Source organism: Plutella xylostella, chromosome 11 (assembly GCF_932276165.1).
Source record: "Plutella xylostella chromosome 11, ilPluXylo3.1, whole genome shotgun sequence".
In the NCBI taxonomy this organism is placed as follows: domain Eukaryota; kingdom Metazoa; phylum Arthropoda; class Insecta; order Lepidoptera; family Plutellidae; genus Plutella; species Plutella xylostella.
Window position 1 is genome coordinate 1,264,048 of NC_063991.1, and position 18,627 is coordinate 1,282,674.

An 18,627-nucleotide genomic window follows, 5' to 3' on the forward strand; every position below is an offset into this window, starting at 1 on the left:
TTTTATAATCTGTAATTATTCTATTCTATTCTATTCTCAGTGGGGTGTAAGTACCTGCACCTGGCTCTCTCGAGTGGAACCTTTGTGCATATCCCCAAGGTCTAAACTGCCTTCCTAAGCTTGGACCATTTGATTGTAAACGGCTTGATATCGTAAATGAGCTTACATATTTAGGTCTAAAAATTGATAACAAATTCACATGGGGCCCCCACGTGGAACACGTTTGTAATAAACTAAGAGCACTACTGGCCAAATTCAATATCCTAAAATATAAAATGCCTTATAAAACGCTGAGACTATTGTATATGTCATTAGCGGACTCAATAATTAACTATGGTATATCTAGCTATGGGAGAACGTTTAAAACAAATATCCAAAGCATATACAATATTCAACTACGAATGTTAAAATCCATAGTTCCATTGAAAGTTAAATATAAATACAAAAATAACTACAAAAAACTATTCCAATACTGCAGAGTCATAAATGTATTCGACAAGATTGATCTAGCAATTGTCAATGAATATCACGAAAAAATTAATCTATTACATAAAAAAGTAAGACCCAGTAACCTTCGTACATTAATTAATACTCCTACCTACGAACTTTGTAAATGTAACAATGAATATGGTAGAAGATCTGCAAGATACATACTACCGCATACTTTAAATAAGCTCCCAAAGGAGACTCAAAATAAACTTGAACTTAGTAATAAAATACAAACAAAAAATATATTAAAACGTTATTTCATCAAAGAAAAGTACGGTCCGTGTGTGTCAGACAGATCTCCTACCGCTCCACCTCAACTAAACTAGATATTACTGCCTACTTCAACATGTTCCTCACTTTCTGTTATAAAAATGATGTATATGTATACCTATGTACCTACTTGTATACTGTCTGTGTACTTACATAAAAAAAACCTAACCTTGATGTCTAAATTAATAAATGTTCCTAGGTACTTGTACTTGTACTTACCAACTTATACATACATAAATGTTTATTTAAATAATACTTAGCTAAACTTACCGTATGTACCTGCATACATCTACCAACGTAATACTAACTTGCATGGTGTGTGTAGGTGCATAACTAGGTTGTTTTCTGGTATTGTTTTTTGCACTTAACGCTGCTACTGAAATAACTTTTTATAACTAAGTATAATGTTAATTTATAATTTTTTTTTTTTACTTATACGCTGTTCTAGGGTAACAATCTAAGGCTATTATAATCTCACCTAGTAAGTAGATTAAGTCCTTGGATCTTGTAATTCAAAAATTACTTATTTTCTTGAAATAAACAGTTTAAAATTTTTTTTTTTATTTCCCACCACGCTGGTCCACTGCGGGTTGGTGGGTTCACATATCTAGATGTGCTAAATCTAGATATGCAGGTTTCCTCACGATGTTTTCCTTCACCGTAAGAGCGATGGTATACATTGTACTTAAGTTAAAAGAACTCATTGGTACATGTCAGCGCCGGGATTCGAACCCGCATCTCTTTATTGAGAAGCGGGCGCTTACCCGACTGAGCTACCACCGCTCTTAATCTGTAATTATTATAATCAATAATTTTTATAATTATCTTGATCAGCGCCCCTGTCGGTAACTTTAGAAACGAATAAAACGCATACAAATTCCAGTGACTTTACTATCGAAGTCGTCAGCACTGGTGATCGCACTGCACGTGTAAAACCTGCAAGAATAAAAACTCCAAACTCTCATTTAAAACCTCATTTATTCACCAACGCACTCTGGCTCTATACTCCTCGCTCAGTGCCACTCGTTTAATACTCTCATAACCAAGTATAATGCTGAATGAGAAACAAGCCGATTGCACCAGCCTGGCTGACAGGCCCTTGAGGTAGAGTCCTACGAAACCTTCTTCTGCCCACAGCTCCTGGAACACTTGACGCATCGTGCCTACTCCTTCCACCTGTGGGGGGAAAATTTTGGATATTAATATACAGGATGTTTTAAATGGGGTTATTCAATAATATTTGTTCTAAAACTTGGCTGTAAAGTAGTTACAGTGACTTTTACATGGCTCATGGCATACAAATTTGTTCAAAGACTTGGAAATTCGAAAATAAAAGTTTGGTTACTTGACTTTATAGTATGAGTTTGTTTTCTTCTATGAGGCTTCTAGGTGAACGGGAAGTATCCTCTGAATTTCATGAAAATATGCGTTTTTGCATATGTTTTTTTTAAAGCCGATAAAGGGTCCTGAAGTCTTAACAGACAAAGAACAAAATGATGCAATAAGGGTTCCGTTTCTAAATTAACCTACGGAACCGTAAAACACCGGCAAAGTGGGTATACAGCTACAGTATAGTCCCACGATCTATATTATAGTCAGTTTTTTATCTCAGATACTAAATTTACGGTTTATTTACAGTCGTTGGTTCCGCGATTAGGGAATGATAATTCGTTCTATTGTCGGGACAATCTGATGATTCGTTCTGAATCTGTCAATTTAGTATCTAAGAATAACAAACAGACTTTAGGTTGAACTAAAAACACAGTGGCGGTAAACAAAAAGCGTTATAATATATTTTTTTGCTTCATTTCTGTATGTGACACGCCATCTGGTTCGTATATTGTATACTCTAAGCATCCTACGTATACCTGCAGCCTCGCGCGCACGATGTCCAGGGGGTTGGTGAGCAGCGTGGTGGTGAACCCGCCCAGCGTGCCCGCCGCGCACTGGATCAGCAGGTGCGACACCCACGGGGGGCTTGTTGTGTAGCGAGTGTGTCTAGTGTACCTACAGCACAGTGACGAGAGCGACAACATATACATACGGGTGGCGGGGTGTCCCACGCTCTATATAGATATGCTGCACATATGAGGGCGGGGTGTCCCACACCACTATATAGATATGTCTGATATGTGTCAGTATGTGTGTCTGTAGTATACCTGCAGCCTCGCGCGCACGATGTCCAGGGGGTTGGTGAGCAGCGTGGTGGTGAACCCGCCCAGCGTGCCCGCCGCGCACTGGATCAGCAGGTGCGACACCCACGGGGGGCTTGTTGTGTAGCGAGTGTGTCTAGTGTACCTACAGCACAGTGACGAGAGCGACAACATATACATACGGGTGGCGGGGTGTCCCACGCTCTATATAGATATGCTGCACATATGAGGGCGGGGTGTCCCACACCACTATATAGATATGTCTGATATGTGTCAGTATGTGTGTCTGTAGTATACCTGCAGCCTCGCGCGCACGATGTCCAGGGGGTTGGTGAGCAGCGTGGTGGTGAACCCGCCCAGCGTGCCCGCCGCGCACTGGATCAGCAGGTGCGACACCCACGGGGGGCTTGTTGTGTAGCGAGTGTGTCTAGTGTACCTACAGCACAGTGACGAGAGCGACAACATATACATACGGGTGGCGGGGTGTCCCACGCGAACATATAGATATGCGAAGCATATGAGAAAGGGGTGTCCCACGCTCTATATAGATATGCGAAGCATATGAGAAAGGGGTGTCCCACGCGAACATATAGATATGCGAAGCATATGAGAAAGGGGTGTCCCACGCTCTATATAGATATGCTGCACATATGAGGGCGGGGTGTCCCACACCACTATATAGATATGTCTGATATGTGTCAGTATGTGTGTCTGTAGTATACCTGCAGCCTCGCGCGCACGATGTCCAGGGGGTTGGTGAGCAGCGTGGTGGTGAACCCGCCCAGCGTGCCCGCCGCGCACTGGATCAGCAGGTGCGACACCCACGGGGGGCTTGTTGTGTAGCGAGTGTGTCTAGTGTACCTACAGCACAGTGACGAGAGCGACAACATATACATACGGGTGGCGGGGTGTCCCACGCGAACATATAGATATGCGAAGCATATGAGAAAGGGGTGTCCCACGCTCTATATAGGTATGCGAAGCATATGAGAAAGGGGTGTCCCACGCTCTATACAGGGTGTTAACTTAATTGCGTTGGAGCGGGAAATGGTAGATACAGCTGATGATACTGAACACGATAAGACATTAAAAAACGTATTTTATTTGCTTTAAGCTGACCAACATAAAACAGTTTTATTTAGTACATTTTAAAATTTCATAGTCACCCTATTCAGGTTTAGGTACATTTGACAGAATGACCATGAACTTGAAAGCCAAGATCAAGGCCAAACAATTCAAAGCCAAGGTCAATAAAAAAGTATGCGTGCATCAGCACCACACTCGTGGAGCTACATCGTCAAGGTACCTACCGAGATTTTGGGTACTAAAAGTACCCAATCCATTGCAGACTTCATTTTACTCCATAAGTATCACTTTATTGATACAAAATTATCTTTTATGAATACAGAACATTTTCATTTTATGCTTCATAACATAAGTCACACGTATTCACAGCACAGCACAACATAAAACGAAATGAGGAACAAGGCTTGGTAATCAAAAGATAGTATTGTAGGTACCTTTTCCCTTTTAGGTAATACTTAATTGTAAAAAATGATTGTAAACAAGTAAACAACAATGACTGACTGACAGACTAGATCCACAGAGAAGGTAATGACTATCATAAATACTCGATGGTTATGATACGCGAGATTGTTATTATTCTACTGGTATTTAAAGTGAGGCCATACTTATTATAAGGATTCCCGTACTATTCGTCATCAAAGACGTCTCAATCGCAAGTACACAACACAAATCGAGATGAGCGATTGTAAGTAAACCAATTCGTCATTGAAGTAGACCCTGTTATCATCCTGTTATGCATTGTGGTCTTTTAACTTTAGCTGCATACAGACCGGCCAAACGAACGCCAACGAACGGGTTTTGTTGACCTTCGTTGCTCAATCTGCCCCTGTATTATGTATGATAAATGTCCATCGGTGGGCGTTCGTTGGGCCGGTCTGTACGCATCTTTAGGTAATAAAAGAAAAATAAAATGTGGTGAGTATCAAGGGTGAATACTAAACGCTTACCTTATTCTGAGTAAAAAGGTTTAATTATTGTTCTGAGCTCCTAGAAAGTCATAAATTATATTCTGTACGATCTATCAAACTTTATGACAATCAGCTGTTTAATTGTTGATTAGTATGTCATTAATCACCATGAATAATTTCAATTTTATTTAATAATTGTTATTACCTACTTTGTAATTAATTACAATCATAGTTACATCAAATAAATTATGAAAAGTGAAGTTGATAACAAATTTACAGTGTGTGTTCTTTTGCAATCGAATGTCTCATTGGTTATGTGTTTGTGTAGGGTGACCATGTTTTTGATTAAGGTAAAACTTTCCACTTTACTTTAGACTTTAATCATAAATATTCGAGATTCTGATGTTTTTTTTCTTAGAAACGTGCTTGGTTAGACTAATACTAACCCCCATTTCCCGCTCAAACGCATTCTAGTTAACACCCTGTATAGGTATGCGAAGCATATGAGAAAGGGGTGTCCCACGCTCTATATAGATATGCTGCACATATGAGGGCGGGGTGTCCCACACCACTATATAGATATGTCTGATATGTGTCAGTATGTGTGTCTGTAGTATACCTGCAGCCTCGCGCGCACGATGTCCAGGGGGTTGGTGAGCAGCGTGGTGGTGAACCCGCCCAGCGTGCCCGCCGCGCACTGGATCAGCAGGTGCGACACCCACGGGGGGCTTGTTGTGTAGCGAGTGTGTCTAGTGTACCTACAGCACAGTGACGAGAGCGACAACATATACATACGGGTGGCGGGGTGTCCCACGCGAACATATAGATATGCGAAGCATATGAGAAAGGGGTGTCCCACGCTCTATATAGATATGCTGCACATATGAGGGCGGGGTGTCCCACACCACTATAAAGATATGTCTGATATGTGTCAGTATGTGTGTCTGTAGTATACCTGCAGCCTCGCGCGCACGATGTCCAGGGGGTTGGTGAGCAGCGTGGTGGTGAACCCGCCCAGCGTGCCCGCCGCGCACTGGATCAGCAGGTGCGACACCCACGGGGGGCTTGTTGTGTAGCGAGTGTGTCTAGTGTACCTACAGCACAGTGACGAGAGCGACAACATATACATACGGGTGGCGGGGTGTCCCACGCGAACATATAGATATGCGAAGCATATGAGAAAGGGGTGTCCCACGCTCTATATAGATATGCGAAGCATATGAGAAAGGGGTGTCCCACGCGAACATTTAGATATGCGAAGCATATGAGAAAGGGGTGTCCCACGCTCTATAGAGATATGCGAAGCATATGAGAAAGGGGTGTCCCACGCTCTATATTGATATGCGAAGCATATGAGAAAGGGGTGTCCCAAGCTCTATATAGATATGCGAAGCATATGAGAAAGGGGTGTCCCACGCTCTATATAGATATGCGAAGCATATGAGAAAGGGGTGTGCCACGCTCTATATAGATATGCGAAGCATATGAGAAAGGGGTGTCCCACGCTCTATATTGATATGCGAAGCATATGAGAAAGGGGTGTCCCAAGCTCTATATAGATATGCGAAGCATATGAGAAAGGGGTGTCCCACGCTCTATATTGATATGCGAAGCATATGAGAAAGGGGTGTCCCACGCTCTATAGAGATATGCGAAGCATATGAGAAAGGGGTGTCCCACGCTCTATATTGATATGCGAAGCATATGAGAAAGGGGTGTCCCAAGCTCTATATAGATATGCGAAGCATATGAGAAAGGGGTGTCCCACGCTCTATATAGATATGCGAAGCATATGAGAAAGGGGTGTGCCACGCTCTATATAGATATGCGAAGCATATGAGAAAGGGGTGTCCCACGCTCTATATTGATATGCGAAGCATATGAGAAAGGGGTGTCCCACGCTCTATATAGATATGCGAAGCATATGAGAAAGGGGTGTCCCACGCTCTATATTGATATGCGAAGCATATGAGAAAGGGGTGTCCCAAGCTCTATATAGATATGCGAAGCATATGAGAAAGGGGTGTCCCACGCTCTATATAGATATGCTGCACATATGAGGGCGGGGTGTCCCACACCACTATATAGATATGTCTGATATGTGTCAGTATGTGTGTCTGTAGTATACCTGCAGCCTCGCGCGCACGATGTCCAGGGGGTTGGTGAGCAGCGTGGTGGTGAACCCGCCCAGCGTGCCCGCCGCGCACTGGATCAGCAGGTGCGACACCCACGGGGGGCTTGTTGTGTAGCGAGTGTGTCTAGTGTACCTACAGCACAGTGACGAGAGCGACAACATATACATACGGGTGGCGGGGTGTCCCACGCTCTATATAGATATGCTGCACATATGAGGGCGGGGTGTCCCACACCACTATATAGATATGTCTGATATGTGTCAGTATGTGTGTCTGTAGTATACCTGCAGCCTCGCGCGCACGATGTCCAGGGGGTTGGTGAGCAGCGTGGTGGTGAACCCGCCCAGCGTGCCCGCCGCGCACTGGATCAGCAGGTGCGACACCCACGGGGGGCTTGTTGTGTAGCGAGTGTGTCTAGTGTACCTACAGCACAGTGACGAGAGCGACAACATATACATACGGGTGGCGGGGTGTCCCACGCTCTATATAGATATGCTGCACATATGAGGGCGGGGTGTCCCACACCACTATATAGATATGTCTGATATGTGTCAGTATGTGTGTCTGTAGTATACCTGCAGCCTCGCGCGCACGATGTCCAGGGGGTTGGTGAGCAGCGTGGTGGTGAACCCGCCCAGCGTGCCCGCCGCGCACTGGATCAGCAGGTGCGACACCCACGGGGGGCTTGTTGTGTAGCGAGTGTGTCTAGTGTACCTACAGCACAGTGACGAGAGCGACAACATATACATACGGGTGGCGGGGTGTCCCACGCGAACATATAGATATGCGAAGCATATGAGAAAGGGGTGTCCCACGCTCTATATAGATATGCTGCACATATGAGGGCGGGGTGTCCCACACCACTATATAGATATGTCTGATATGTGTCAGTATGTGTGTCTGTAGTATACCTGCAGCCTCGCGCGCACGATGTCCAGGGGGTTGGTGAGCAGCGTGGTGGTGAACCCGCCCAGCGTGCCCGCCGCGCACTGGATCAGCAGGTGCGACACCCATGGGGGGCAGATTTTTAGGAGCTCGTCTGGGGAGAGAGGATAATAGGATTATTAGGGCCGTTGATACAGAAAGGAAAGCAGAATTTTAACATCTAAATCATATAATCCAAAGGCTGTCTGGAAGAGATCGCTATAAGCGATAAGACCGCCTTTTTGTACGCTAATTGTGTACGAATACAGATTTGCAAACAAAAAATCATAGGTACATACATACAGATCAGGATGTTTGTTACTCTCTCACGGGAAAACGGCTAAACGGATTTGGATTAAATTTGGCGTGACAGTAGCTCATACCATGGATTGTAAGGTATGCTACTTTTAATCCAGGGTGTGAGCTTCCTAGATACTGAATTTCATCAAAATGTGTTCAGCATTTTGTTTCATGAAAGATCAACTAAATTTAGCGTGGGACACCCTTATTACCTTGATAAGCAGTATACAGCGCCCACCACAGCGCGGAGTTGGGCACGTAGTCGGCGAGGCTGGCCGTGTAGCCGCGGTAGTAGCCTAGCGGGCCGTGTAGCCGGTACACTCTATATCTCACACGCACTAGCGAGGGTTTGTGTGTATGTATTTATGTTTGTTGCTCTTTCACAGGAAAACTAGTGGACGGATTTTGATGAAAGGACAATGGCAGAGTTCTAAGGACGTTTGGTACCCCTATGAAAATGACGGGTTCCGTAATGAAAGTACCATGTTTAGAGAGTCACTGTATAGGTACACAAATAAATAAATTACTAGATTTTTAGAAGCTGGGCGAAATGAGAAAAATGAAGAAAAATAATGTTTAAAAAGTAGTCGTAATGGAACGTAAACATTAATACAGGGAGAATGGAACGTCAAGTGAAGTAATGTTTATGCCAAGTACTCTGTGATTTACGTCATAAATATCTAGGTTGGATCTCAGTATAATGATAAAAATTGACAAACCAGAGCAGAAAAATTGAAATGATAAAAAAATGTGTCATGTCAACAACTAAACGTCAACACCATGTCAACACTTGAACAACACAAGACGAACAACGTGAATAATAATTTGATAATAATATGTATATCAAGTTATATGTTTACGTTTAAATAAATACGGGACGTGCAACGTACATATTAAATATAATGATTATATTAATATTATCGACTAGATCAGGCTACTACTTTCATCATGGAATAATGTTATACTTATCCAACTTCTGAAGTTTTAAATTGCCATTCCGCAACAGGGATCTGCTATGCCATTTCGAAATGCTATATGTAAAGGTTCTACTATATGGGTATGCATTTGGCGAGTAATGATATGAAATAAAATATACTGTTTAAAAGATCATTGTTTTATTTACATAACATAATTTGCCTGGAATCAACTTCAGGAATTTTATGTTCCTATTACCTACTCTATTCTATTCTCTGTTGGGGTGTAAGTACCTGCACCTGGCTCTCTAGATGTGCTAAATCTAGATAGGTAAGTATGCAGGTTTCCTTCACTGTAAGTGTGATGGTATACATTTTAATTAAATTCAAAGAACACATTGGTACATGTCAGCGCCGGGATTCGAACTGCAAAACGCAGTTGCTCTTCTCATATTTGACTTAGGTATTTATCATCCTATGGTTCATAAAAAATATTGTCAGGATTTTGCGTGTTCTTGTTCTGTTGCTTCTGCAGGTTCCTGATGAAGAAGTGGGACGGGAGCCTGCCGGGGAGGTGGAACAGGAACCGGGTCTGGTTCTCCCCTTTGTCACATTTGTTCTATATCTTCAGCAGTTTCAGCGGTATTCAAAATATTAAATAATTAGGTTTGGTAATGGAAAATGAAATAACAACTACTATGACAAGATTGACAAGCAAGATTCAGTGTTATTAGATTTAAATATTCAAAAAATATCGATTATAGTGAATCGAATAAACAGAAAAAGAAAATGGTTTACTATGGATAAAAGTCTTCAAGACTTAAATAAAATGATATTTTATAAACCATATGTACTAGTTTTGGCACAAATAGTACCAGAACATGTAATTTATTGATAAATAAAATATCTTTTGTATTTAAGATTGTATCGATATTTCTATTCGATCACTTTGTTGCTCGGATTTGCTGGTAATATTCCGAGGGCTGGCACCACTGTTGTTACGTTCCGTTCTCTATATGTTTGTTTTTACGTTCCATTATCCTTAGATTTAAATATTATTCGTTTATATTTTTCTCTTTTCCCCCGACTTCTAAAAATATTGTAATTACTGAAAATACCTTATCTACACTGTATTAATAAATGGTGAAAACATGGTTCTGAAACGCTCCAAAAAAAAGGCGGTACGCCCACTGCCGTTCTCCTTTGGTGTGCAGGTAGCTCATACTATGAATTATAAGGTAGGTAACTTAAATCCAGGATGTCAGCTACCTACATAGCGAATTTAATCAAAAGAAGTTTAGTAATTTTTGTTAATCCTTAACGGGTATACTAGTGGACGGATTTTGACAAAAGGACAATGGCAGAGTTCTAAGGACGTTTGGTACCCCTATGAAAATGACGGGTTCCGTAATGAAAGTACCATGTTTAGAGAGTCACTGTATAGGTACACAAATAAATAAATAACTAGATTTTTAGAAGCTGGGAGAAAAGAGAAAAACGGAAAAAAAGAATCTTTAAAATGTAGTCGCAATGGAACGTAAACATTCATACAGGAAGAATGGAACGTCAAGTGAAGTAATGTTTATGCCAAGTACTCTGTGATTTACGTCATAAATGTCTAGGTTGGATCTCAGTATAATGATAAAAATTGACAAAACCAGAGCAGAAAAATTGAAATGATAAAAAAATGTGTCATGTCAACAACTAAACGTCAACACCATGTCAACACTTGAACAACATAAGACGAACAACGTGAATAATAATTTGATAATAATATTATTATGTTAGGTATATCAAGTTGTATGTTTACGTTTAAATAAATACGGGACGTGCAACGTACATAATAAATAAAATGATTTTATTAATATTATCGACTAGATCAGGCTACTACTTTCATCATGGAATAATTTAATTTAATTTAATTTTCTTTATTTGGAAAACAAACAGCTTATACTATTACATATTATAAATTAACATAAGGTTTACACACAAGCCAATAAAGTTTTCACACCTATTTTTTTACTAAATACTCAGAACATCATGGAATAATGTTATACTTATCCAACTTCTGAAGTTTTAAATTGCCATTCCGCAACAGGGATCTGCTATGCCATTTCGAAATGCTATATGTAAAGGTTCTACTATATGGGTATGCATTTGGCGAGTAATGTAATGAAATAAAATATACTGTTTAAAAGATCATTGTTTTATTTACATAACATAATTTGCCTGGAATCAACTTTAGGAATTTTATGTTCCTATTACCTACTCTATTCTATTCTCTGTTGGGGTGTAAGTACCTGCACCTGGCTCTCTAGATGTGCTAAATCTAGATAGGTATGCAGGTTTCCTTCACTGTAAGTGTGATGGTATACATTTTAATTAAATTCAAAGAACACATTGGTACATGTCAGCGCCGGGATTCGAACTGCAGAACGCAGTTGCTCTTCTCATATTTGACTTAGGTATTTATCATCCTATGGTTCAAAGAAAATATTGTCAGAATTTTGCGTGTTCTTGTTCTGCTGCTTCTGCAGGTTCCTGATGAAGAAGTGGGACGGGAGCCTGCCGGGGAGGTGGAACAGGAACCGGGTCTGGTTCTCCCCTTTGTCACATTTGTTCTATATCTTCAGCAGTTTCAGCGGTATTCAAAATATTAAATAATTAGGTTAGGTAATGGAAAATGAAATAACATCTACTATGACAAGATTGACAAGCAAGATTCAGTGTTACTAGATTTAAATATTCAAAAAATATCGATTATAGTGAATCGAATAAAGAGAAAAAGAAAATGGTTTACTATGGATAAAAGTCTTCAAGACTTAAATATAATCATATTTTATAAACCAAATGTACTAGTTTTGGCACAAATAGTACCAGAACATGTAATTTATTGATAAATAAAATATCTTTTGTATTTAAGAATGTATCGATATTTCTATTCGATTACTTTTTTGCTCGGATTTGCTGGTTATATTCCGAGGTCTGGCACCACTATTGTTACGTTCCGTTCTCTATATGTTTGTTTTTACGTTCCAATATCCTTAGATTTAAATATTCTTCATTTATCATTTTTTCTTTTCCCCCGACTTCTAAAAATATTGTAATTACTGAAAATACCTTATCTACACTGTATTAATAAATGGTGAAAACATGGTTCTGAAACGCTCCAAAAAAAAGGCGGTACGCCCACTGCCGTTCTCCTTTTGGTATGTAGGTAGCTGAATCCATGCTTTATAAAATGAGCTACTTTAAATCCAGAGTATAAGCTTCCTTAATACCGAATTTCATCAAAATCCGCTCAGTATTTTTTGCGTGAAAGCATCACAAACTTTGTGTATAGTTTTAGCTTGGGACGCCCTTAATACCTTGATACGCAGTATACAGCGCCCACCACAGCGCGGAGTTGGGCACGTAGGCGGCGAGGCTGGCCGTGTAGCCGCGGTAGTAGCCTAGCGGACCGTGTAGCCGGTACACTCGGAGAGCGACGGCCCGAGCGAGCGCCGCGCGCGACTGGTTGAGCTCTGTTGTTAGACCGAGCGGGTTGATTTTCTGTTGGGAATAAAGTGGTAAATGCTTTTAGTGATAAGACCGCTTGTACTCTAATTAAGTTGCAATTTGTTAATCTTATTATTCTTTGTTGTAGATATAATAACAAATAAAGTGTATTCTATCTTTTATCTATCTGTCTAAATGTTTTATTTTTCTTTGTAAAATGACATGATGAATGAAAGTCACAATAAACTGCTACCCATTCTGAAAAGGGGTTAATATACAGGTGTTACCAAAAGGTTATAAGTAAGCCGAAAAGCGACGACTGAAGGGAGTCATTTTTAACAAGTTTTGTTCGACACATGCAAAGTCACGTGACCAACGAAAGTCGAAGAGCCAAAGATATTCACAATGACCCATTGAGTCAGCGCCTTTCGCTTTTCTACTCATTTTTGAAACATATAGTATTCTACGGAGAATAACTAAGTAAATAAGTCCCCATCCCCACAGTCGTACAGACATAAATACATTCATCATCAAACAAAACACAAACTAGTCAATTTTACACAGTTAGAATGACAAAAAGGCGGCCTTATCGCCAAAACCGATTGTGTCCAGCTAACCTATCAACTTACCGGGTTCTTAGCACCCCCTGCTCGTCCCTTCACCAGCCCTAACACCATCAGGTGTTGGCTGAGCACGTCGAAAGGAACTATGATGGTCTGCCCCACTATTGAGGCGCAGCCTCCGCCTATGAATGACTGGAATAGATGAAAAGGGAATGATTATAGTATAGTATAGTACAAAACAAAAATGCTATAACCGTTGCGGCTTGGCTGTTTTATGTTACATGCTGGGATATATTTTTTAGATAAAGATAGTAAATCCTTATTTGGTGTCTAGCACCACACACCATTTATACTTTGTAAAATATAGGATGAGTCCTATCTCCTATGACGTTTGATTGACACATGCTATGCCTCGTAAATAAAGTAGGTTTTGTTGGGTTTTGTATTGTATGGATTTGACAGCTGTCATAAGTCTCTTGCTATACAAAGAGTATGCTTTACAAAGTAAGTATTATAGTAGTATTATCTTCAAATCACCTTCATTTTAGGATCGACATCGTATTTGCCCAGTTCGTGTCGCACCCCCTCGTACGTAGATATATAGAACACTCCAGATATTATCTGAAACTGTTGAAAAAAAATACAATTAATCTTCTCATTATTAATATTATGCTGTTAAAGGAGGAATGATTTAATTTTTAAGACACTAATAATTTCCTTTACATATCGACCAATAGAAATAGGCCTACACGAGAGCAAGAGTTCATTGGTCGATATCATACCTAAGTTTGACCTTCTTTCTAATGCTATGATATTTGAAATGAACCATAAACCACTTTCGCTACATCAAATGGCTCGTATAGCGACACACCCCCTTAATTAAAGATTCCCGTAACTACCTATGTAAACATAAGTACATAACATTATGTATTTATTTACTCTTGGCTCCCAGCCACTGTCATTGGTCAACATGTAAACAAAACACGGTCGTACCTACGTCAATAAACATAGGTATTTGTTTACACTGATTGCGGGAAAGTGGTCTATTTATATTTTTGTGGCTAAAGACATGAGTTATTATAGGTATAGCCAAGTCTGGAGATTTTCTCATTGACTGTCTTGAAAATGATGTCATTGACAGAGAAGTAATGGTAAGCGTTCACCTATCGTTATCGTATGTATCTAACCAAACGGATTGACATAAATGGAGAAACGGCGTCGGCAATGCTGATGAAGAGGGCACTAGTCTGAATTTCTACACAAAGAATACTAAAGGTGGACGATTACCTTTATATTGCTTCTTTATTTGCAGGGTAATATGAAAATATAACTTAAACTTACACTGGAGAGCCAAAAGCCTCTATAAAGCCCGGGGACGCCCTCGTTCCTGTATATCTGAGATATCGCGTCAAAGACCCCCTTGTAAGCTTCCTTCTTCCGCTGAATCTGGATCTGTGTCTTCACCAGAGTGAGGGGATACAGGGCGCAGCGGACTGGAAATAATGTGCAGTTTGATTAGTTGTAGTAGTAGTAGTTAGTGTGTTGTTTAGTGCCAATTTCTCCATTGTTGGTTATCTAACCGACAGGGATTGATTTATAAATAAAATGTCATCTCCATATAAAATTCATGACTTGTCCCACAATTAAGTGATGTATCATTCTATCTGCGGGACAATCAACTGTTAATGAATCTGAGATTAAAATACAAATTTTAGTTAAATATCTATATTCAATTTAGATTGGCATCTGTGAGATAGTACTCAAGTACAATTTGAGTGAAAGAATCTAGGTAGGTAAGTACTTTTGTTTTGTTACCAAATACAAAGTTTCAAAGTAGTTGATGTACCTAGTATTTAATTATCAATTTAGATTTGCATCTCTTAGATTAGATATTTTATAGTAAAACCATGAGATAATTCTCATGCAGCTTGGGTGTGTATATAGTGTTTCTAGGAACCAGAAAACTATGTTTTGTATTAGCATATTAGTACAACAAGGGTAAAAGAGGCTACTGTTTCTTGGCTACATGTGTTTAGCATATTTTTTTACCCCTGAACCAATTTTATAAAATACACTTACCAGTAAAACTGCTCAGCATAGACAGAGGAAAAAACTTGCTTTTATCCATCATACTCCACTCTATGTTAGTAATTAACTGAGGGGGCGGAGTTTCCACAATTGTGGCGGCCATCTTGGATTTGCTGTCCTTCTCTTTCTGTGTTTCCCTCTCTTTCTGACCCACTGGCTCTGCCTTACTCCATAAACTAACAAGCATCTATGTTGCCAACTAATATCTCTATGTGAATTATATTTCTATGTTTAAAATAGTAATGTATTTCTTTTACTCTTTGGTAACATACACACTAACTATCAACTACGATCTTTCACAACAGTTTTAATTATTTTCTATAATAGTATAATAATATAACTTAATAATGGAATATTGCGTGACACTTCAAAAGTGGTTGTCGATTTAAAATGGTAAACTGTTAACAATGATATACTTTTAAATTATTAATTAATAAATGTTTTACAAACACAATTCTGAGACTAGATACAGGAAATTAACTATTTATGTCTTTAAAATTAAATTATACTGAAATTATATGTTTGAAATTTGTTTTTATGGTGTATTAGCAGGGGCTTTTCCATTGTCGAGTTTCCAGAGCTGCTAACACATGTATTTGGTCAGGTCACTGAAAGTAAAAGTGAAATTTATTCAGTGAATGTGTGTTTTAGTGAACATGCAAGTGATTTAAAAGTATTCTAAGCTTTTCGATAGGCCAACAAGGGCTGATTCTTGAACGTTTATCACAGGATTGTCTCCATAATGGCTTTGGAGTGTGATGATGATGATCTAGTAATGTGTTTTTCTCAAATCAAAATCCTAATTAATGACCATTGCATCATTTGGGAATCATACTATCAGTACAAACTAAATACACGAGTATCTAGAAGAGTAGCATTCTTAACTATGTTAATGCTCTAAATTTCATCTAAGACATCAGAAGAGGATTTAATGAAAAACTGTACCATTTGTGTAATGTTCATTGAAAATGGTAAAATCCTAGTTTGTCTTGGGTAAGACAGAAGACCTAATAAATGCCAATAGGCTGTGTATAATTGAGGTTATTGGTGTATATCTGTTAAGAAATAATGTTTTCATGAGATATGAAACATTTCTACACATAAACACTGATTTCATGGTAGGTTTATGTAAATTTACAAATCACCTAAGCAGCTAACCTAACATATATTACAATCAAACTGTGAAACACAATTTACATAATATAAGACAGATTATTTACAAAATACATTACGTTACAATGTATGTACTAAGGTATTTCAACAAAATTTTCTTGCTTCTGCTTATAACCTCAAGGTTAAGGGCATATAGTTAATTTATTTTCTACGAAAGCTAGCTTTGGCTTACCAAATGTAAATGCGTAGATCCATCGCAAATGTTGTGTACACTAAATAGTGTCTGTGTTTTGTCACTTATTACTGTGGTAACTAGCGTCACTGGTGTTTTATGTAATAATTTATCACAATTTGTACACTCTTTTACAACATGGGAAAATAATCTCTTGCTGTCACTGGCTGTCAGCTGATTGGTTAGACTCCATTTTGTTTTCGTTTCGTTACTGCTAAAGTTAGCAAGAAAATATCATCTCGTAAAAAAAGGGGCAATTTTTATTTAAAAAATTACAAGCTATAATACTATTATTTATTAGAGCTTCAATAATTGTTCATCATTATTAAAATTTAATTTCACCTATCTTTTTCAAAATCTTACTGAAAATGTGAGCGTTAAAAAATATGTAACTAAACGCAAAATAATCGAAACGATTGTCTGTGGTAGGTACGGTCAGGGCATAGAGAAAAGAACACTACGTTTTAAGAGATGGGTGTACAAGGGAAAAAAAAGAAAAAAATACTTGTATTATTTTTTTTTATTCACGCGTACTAACAGAGGGTACCAACAAAACAAAATGACGTACAAAACTGCCAACATAGCCCCGCTGAAATAGTGATGTGCTTCTTATGGATATTTTTTATCGATAACTAGTAAAAAAAAAAGTGCGAGTGTATGTATTACTTTAATTTCAGTTTTACACAATAGGATTTCAGTGTTACACAATGACACCAACGTTAAGTCTCGGTTCAACGTTATGTTATGTTCCTATTTGAACACAAAAATATAATCCATAAAATAAACTCGAGATTTTCCGTTGACGTAAGTGCTATGATATAATGTTGAAATAAAATAAAAGTGGAAAAATATAATTATATTTATTTATTATAAAATAAAGTGTCTGCAGTAAGTCCCACACATGGAATGGTTTTTTTTTCAATTGTGTTCTTAAAATGTTGTGGTAGAAAATGATTGCCACAAATTCATTTAAATTGATGTAGCTTTTCAATAGGCACATAAACCAGATCCTCCTTACCGGTCATCTTAACCCACTGTTTACATCTGCAAACAACATTTTTATAATTATTATTAAACAATTAAATATTTTATATACTTGATTTTCGCTAATTTCCAAAACTAGTAGACAAAAGTTGTTCTGATTGATGAGCTGTGCGTACTAATGATAAATAAAAATATCGATATCGATGAAAAAAACATTCATGCACTATTGTTGGTTGTGCTGACCCTCCAGTTATTTTATTAGACTTTAACTTTTTTATACATATAAATAATCTAAATCCTATGCTTTAGCCTTTAATTGTAGCTTACCTTTCCTCATCCAGTGGAAATTTGGCCATGAAAATTCTCTTTTGGCCATCTATACGACCGGCTAGCGGCTCTTAAACCACATATTTCACAAGTTGTATAAAACATAATTATTATCAATAATATCAAGCAGCACTAATAGTTAGGTACCTCCACACAAACACTGCACTTATCCACAGTAATAATAATATATAAATAACTGTTAAATCTTAATTTATTTATGATTTAAAATTATTTTTCAAACTAAACGATTGACTGACTGACACTGACAGATGACAAAAGCCAAAGATGTCTATGATAGCGTAAAAAGTACTCTGTGAGCAGTTCTCGCCATTATTTTTCGTACGCGTTCCATACTTATTTTTTTCCAGACTGTCTTTCGCCAGACTGGTCAGGGGCCAACCACGCGGCAGGACAGGGTAGAGCAGGGTAGATAGTTAGGTATAACTAAAAGGAAGATGAAAACTTCTACTTGGAATTTCTATTAATTTATTACTTTTAAAACAACACCATCAACAATAACAACTACACGGCGCCGGGGGCAGAGCAGGCAGCAGTGTGGGCAGGGCAGCGAGCGCCGGCAGTGCCGCATTCAGCGCGGGCAAAGCCGCCGACAAACCAGCCAGGGCAGACGACAGAGACGGGG

The 18,627-nt window shown here is 38.9% G+C and overlaps 1 protein-coding gene and 1 long non-coding RNA gene across 2 annotated transcripts; both read right to left on the bottom strand.

The window, feature by feature from the left end:
- Positions 1-1,718: 1,718 nt before the first annotated feature.
- On the bottom strand, positions 1,719-16,861 carry LOC105389583 (solute carrier family 25 member 44). The gene is made up of 8 exons (XM_048624040.1): positions 16,674-16,861; positions 15,320-15,936; positions 14,582-14,733; positions 13,778-13,867; positions 13,307-13,432; positions 12,548-12,731; positions 7,953-8,080; positions 1,719-1,935 (listed from the first exon to the last, which is right to left on the bottom strand). Exons 2-8 carry the CDS (start codon positions 15,513-15,515, stop codon positions 1,741-1,743), a joined length of 1,071 nt encoding a protein of 356 aa, XP_048479997.1. The 5' UTR covers positions 15,516-15,936; positions 16,674-16,861; the 3' UTR covers positions 1,719-1,740.
- A 460-nt stretch (positions 16,862-17,321) lies between these two features.
- LOC125489183 lies at positions 17,322-18,107 on the bottom strand. Its single transcript, XR_007266795.1, has 2 exons — positions 17,985-18,107; positions 17,322-17,717 (listed from the first exon to the last, which is right to left on the bottom strand). It is a non-coding gene; the product is annotated as an uncharacterized LOC125489183 (long non-coding RNA).
- Between the last annotated feature and the right edge of the window lie 520 nt (positions 18,108-18,627).

Bases quoted from the DNA above. Each gene is read 5' to 3' on its own strand.
- LOC105389583 (XM_048624040.1), bottom strand. From the start codon at position 15,515: ATGCTTGTTAGTTTATGGAGTAAGGCAGAGCCAGTGGGTCAGAAAGAG. The intron at 13,433-13,777 runs GTGATTTGAAGA...CATCTATTCCAG, and splicing joins ATGTCGATCCTAAAATGAAG to TCATTCATAGGCGGAGGCTG. The intron at 12,732-13,306 runs GTAAGTTGATAG...TATTCCCAACAG, and splicing joins CAGGGGGTGCTAAGAACCCG to AAAATCAACCCGCTCGGTCT.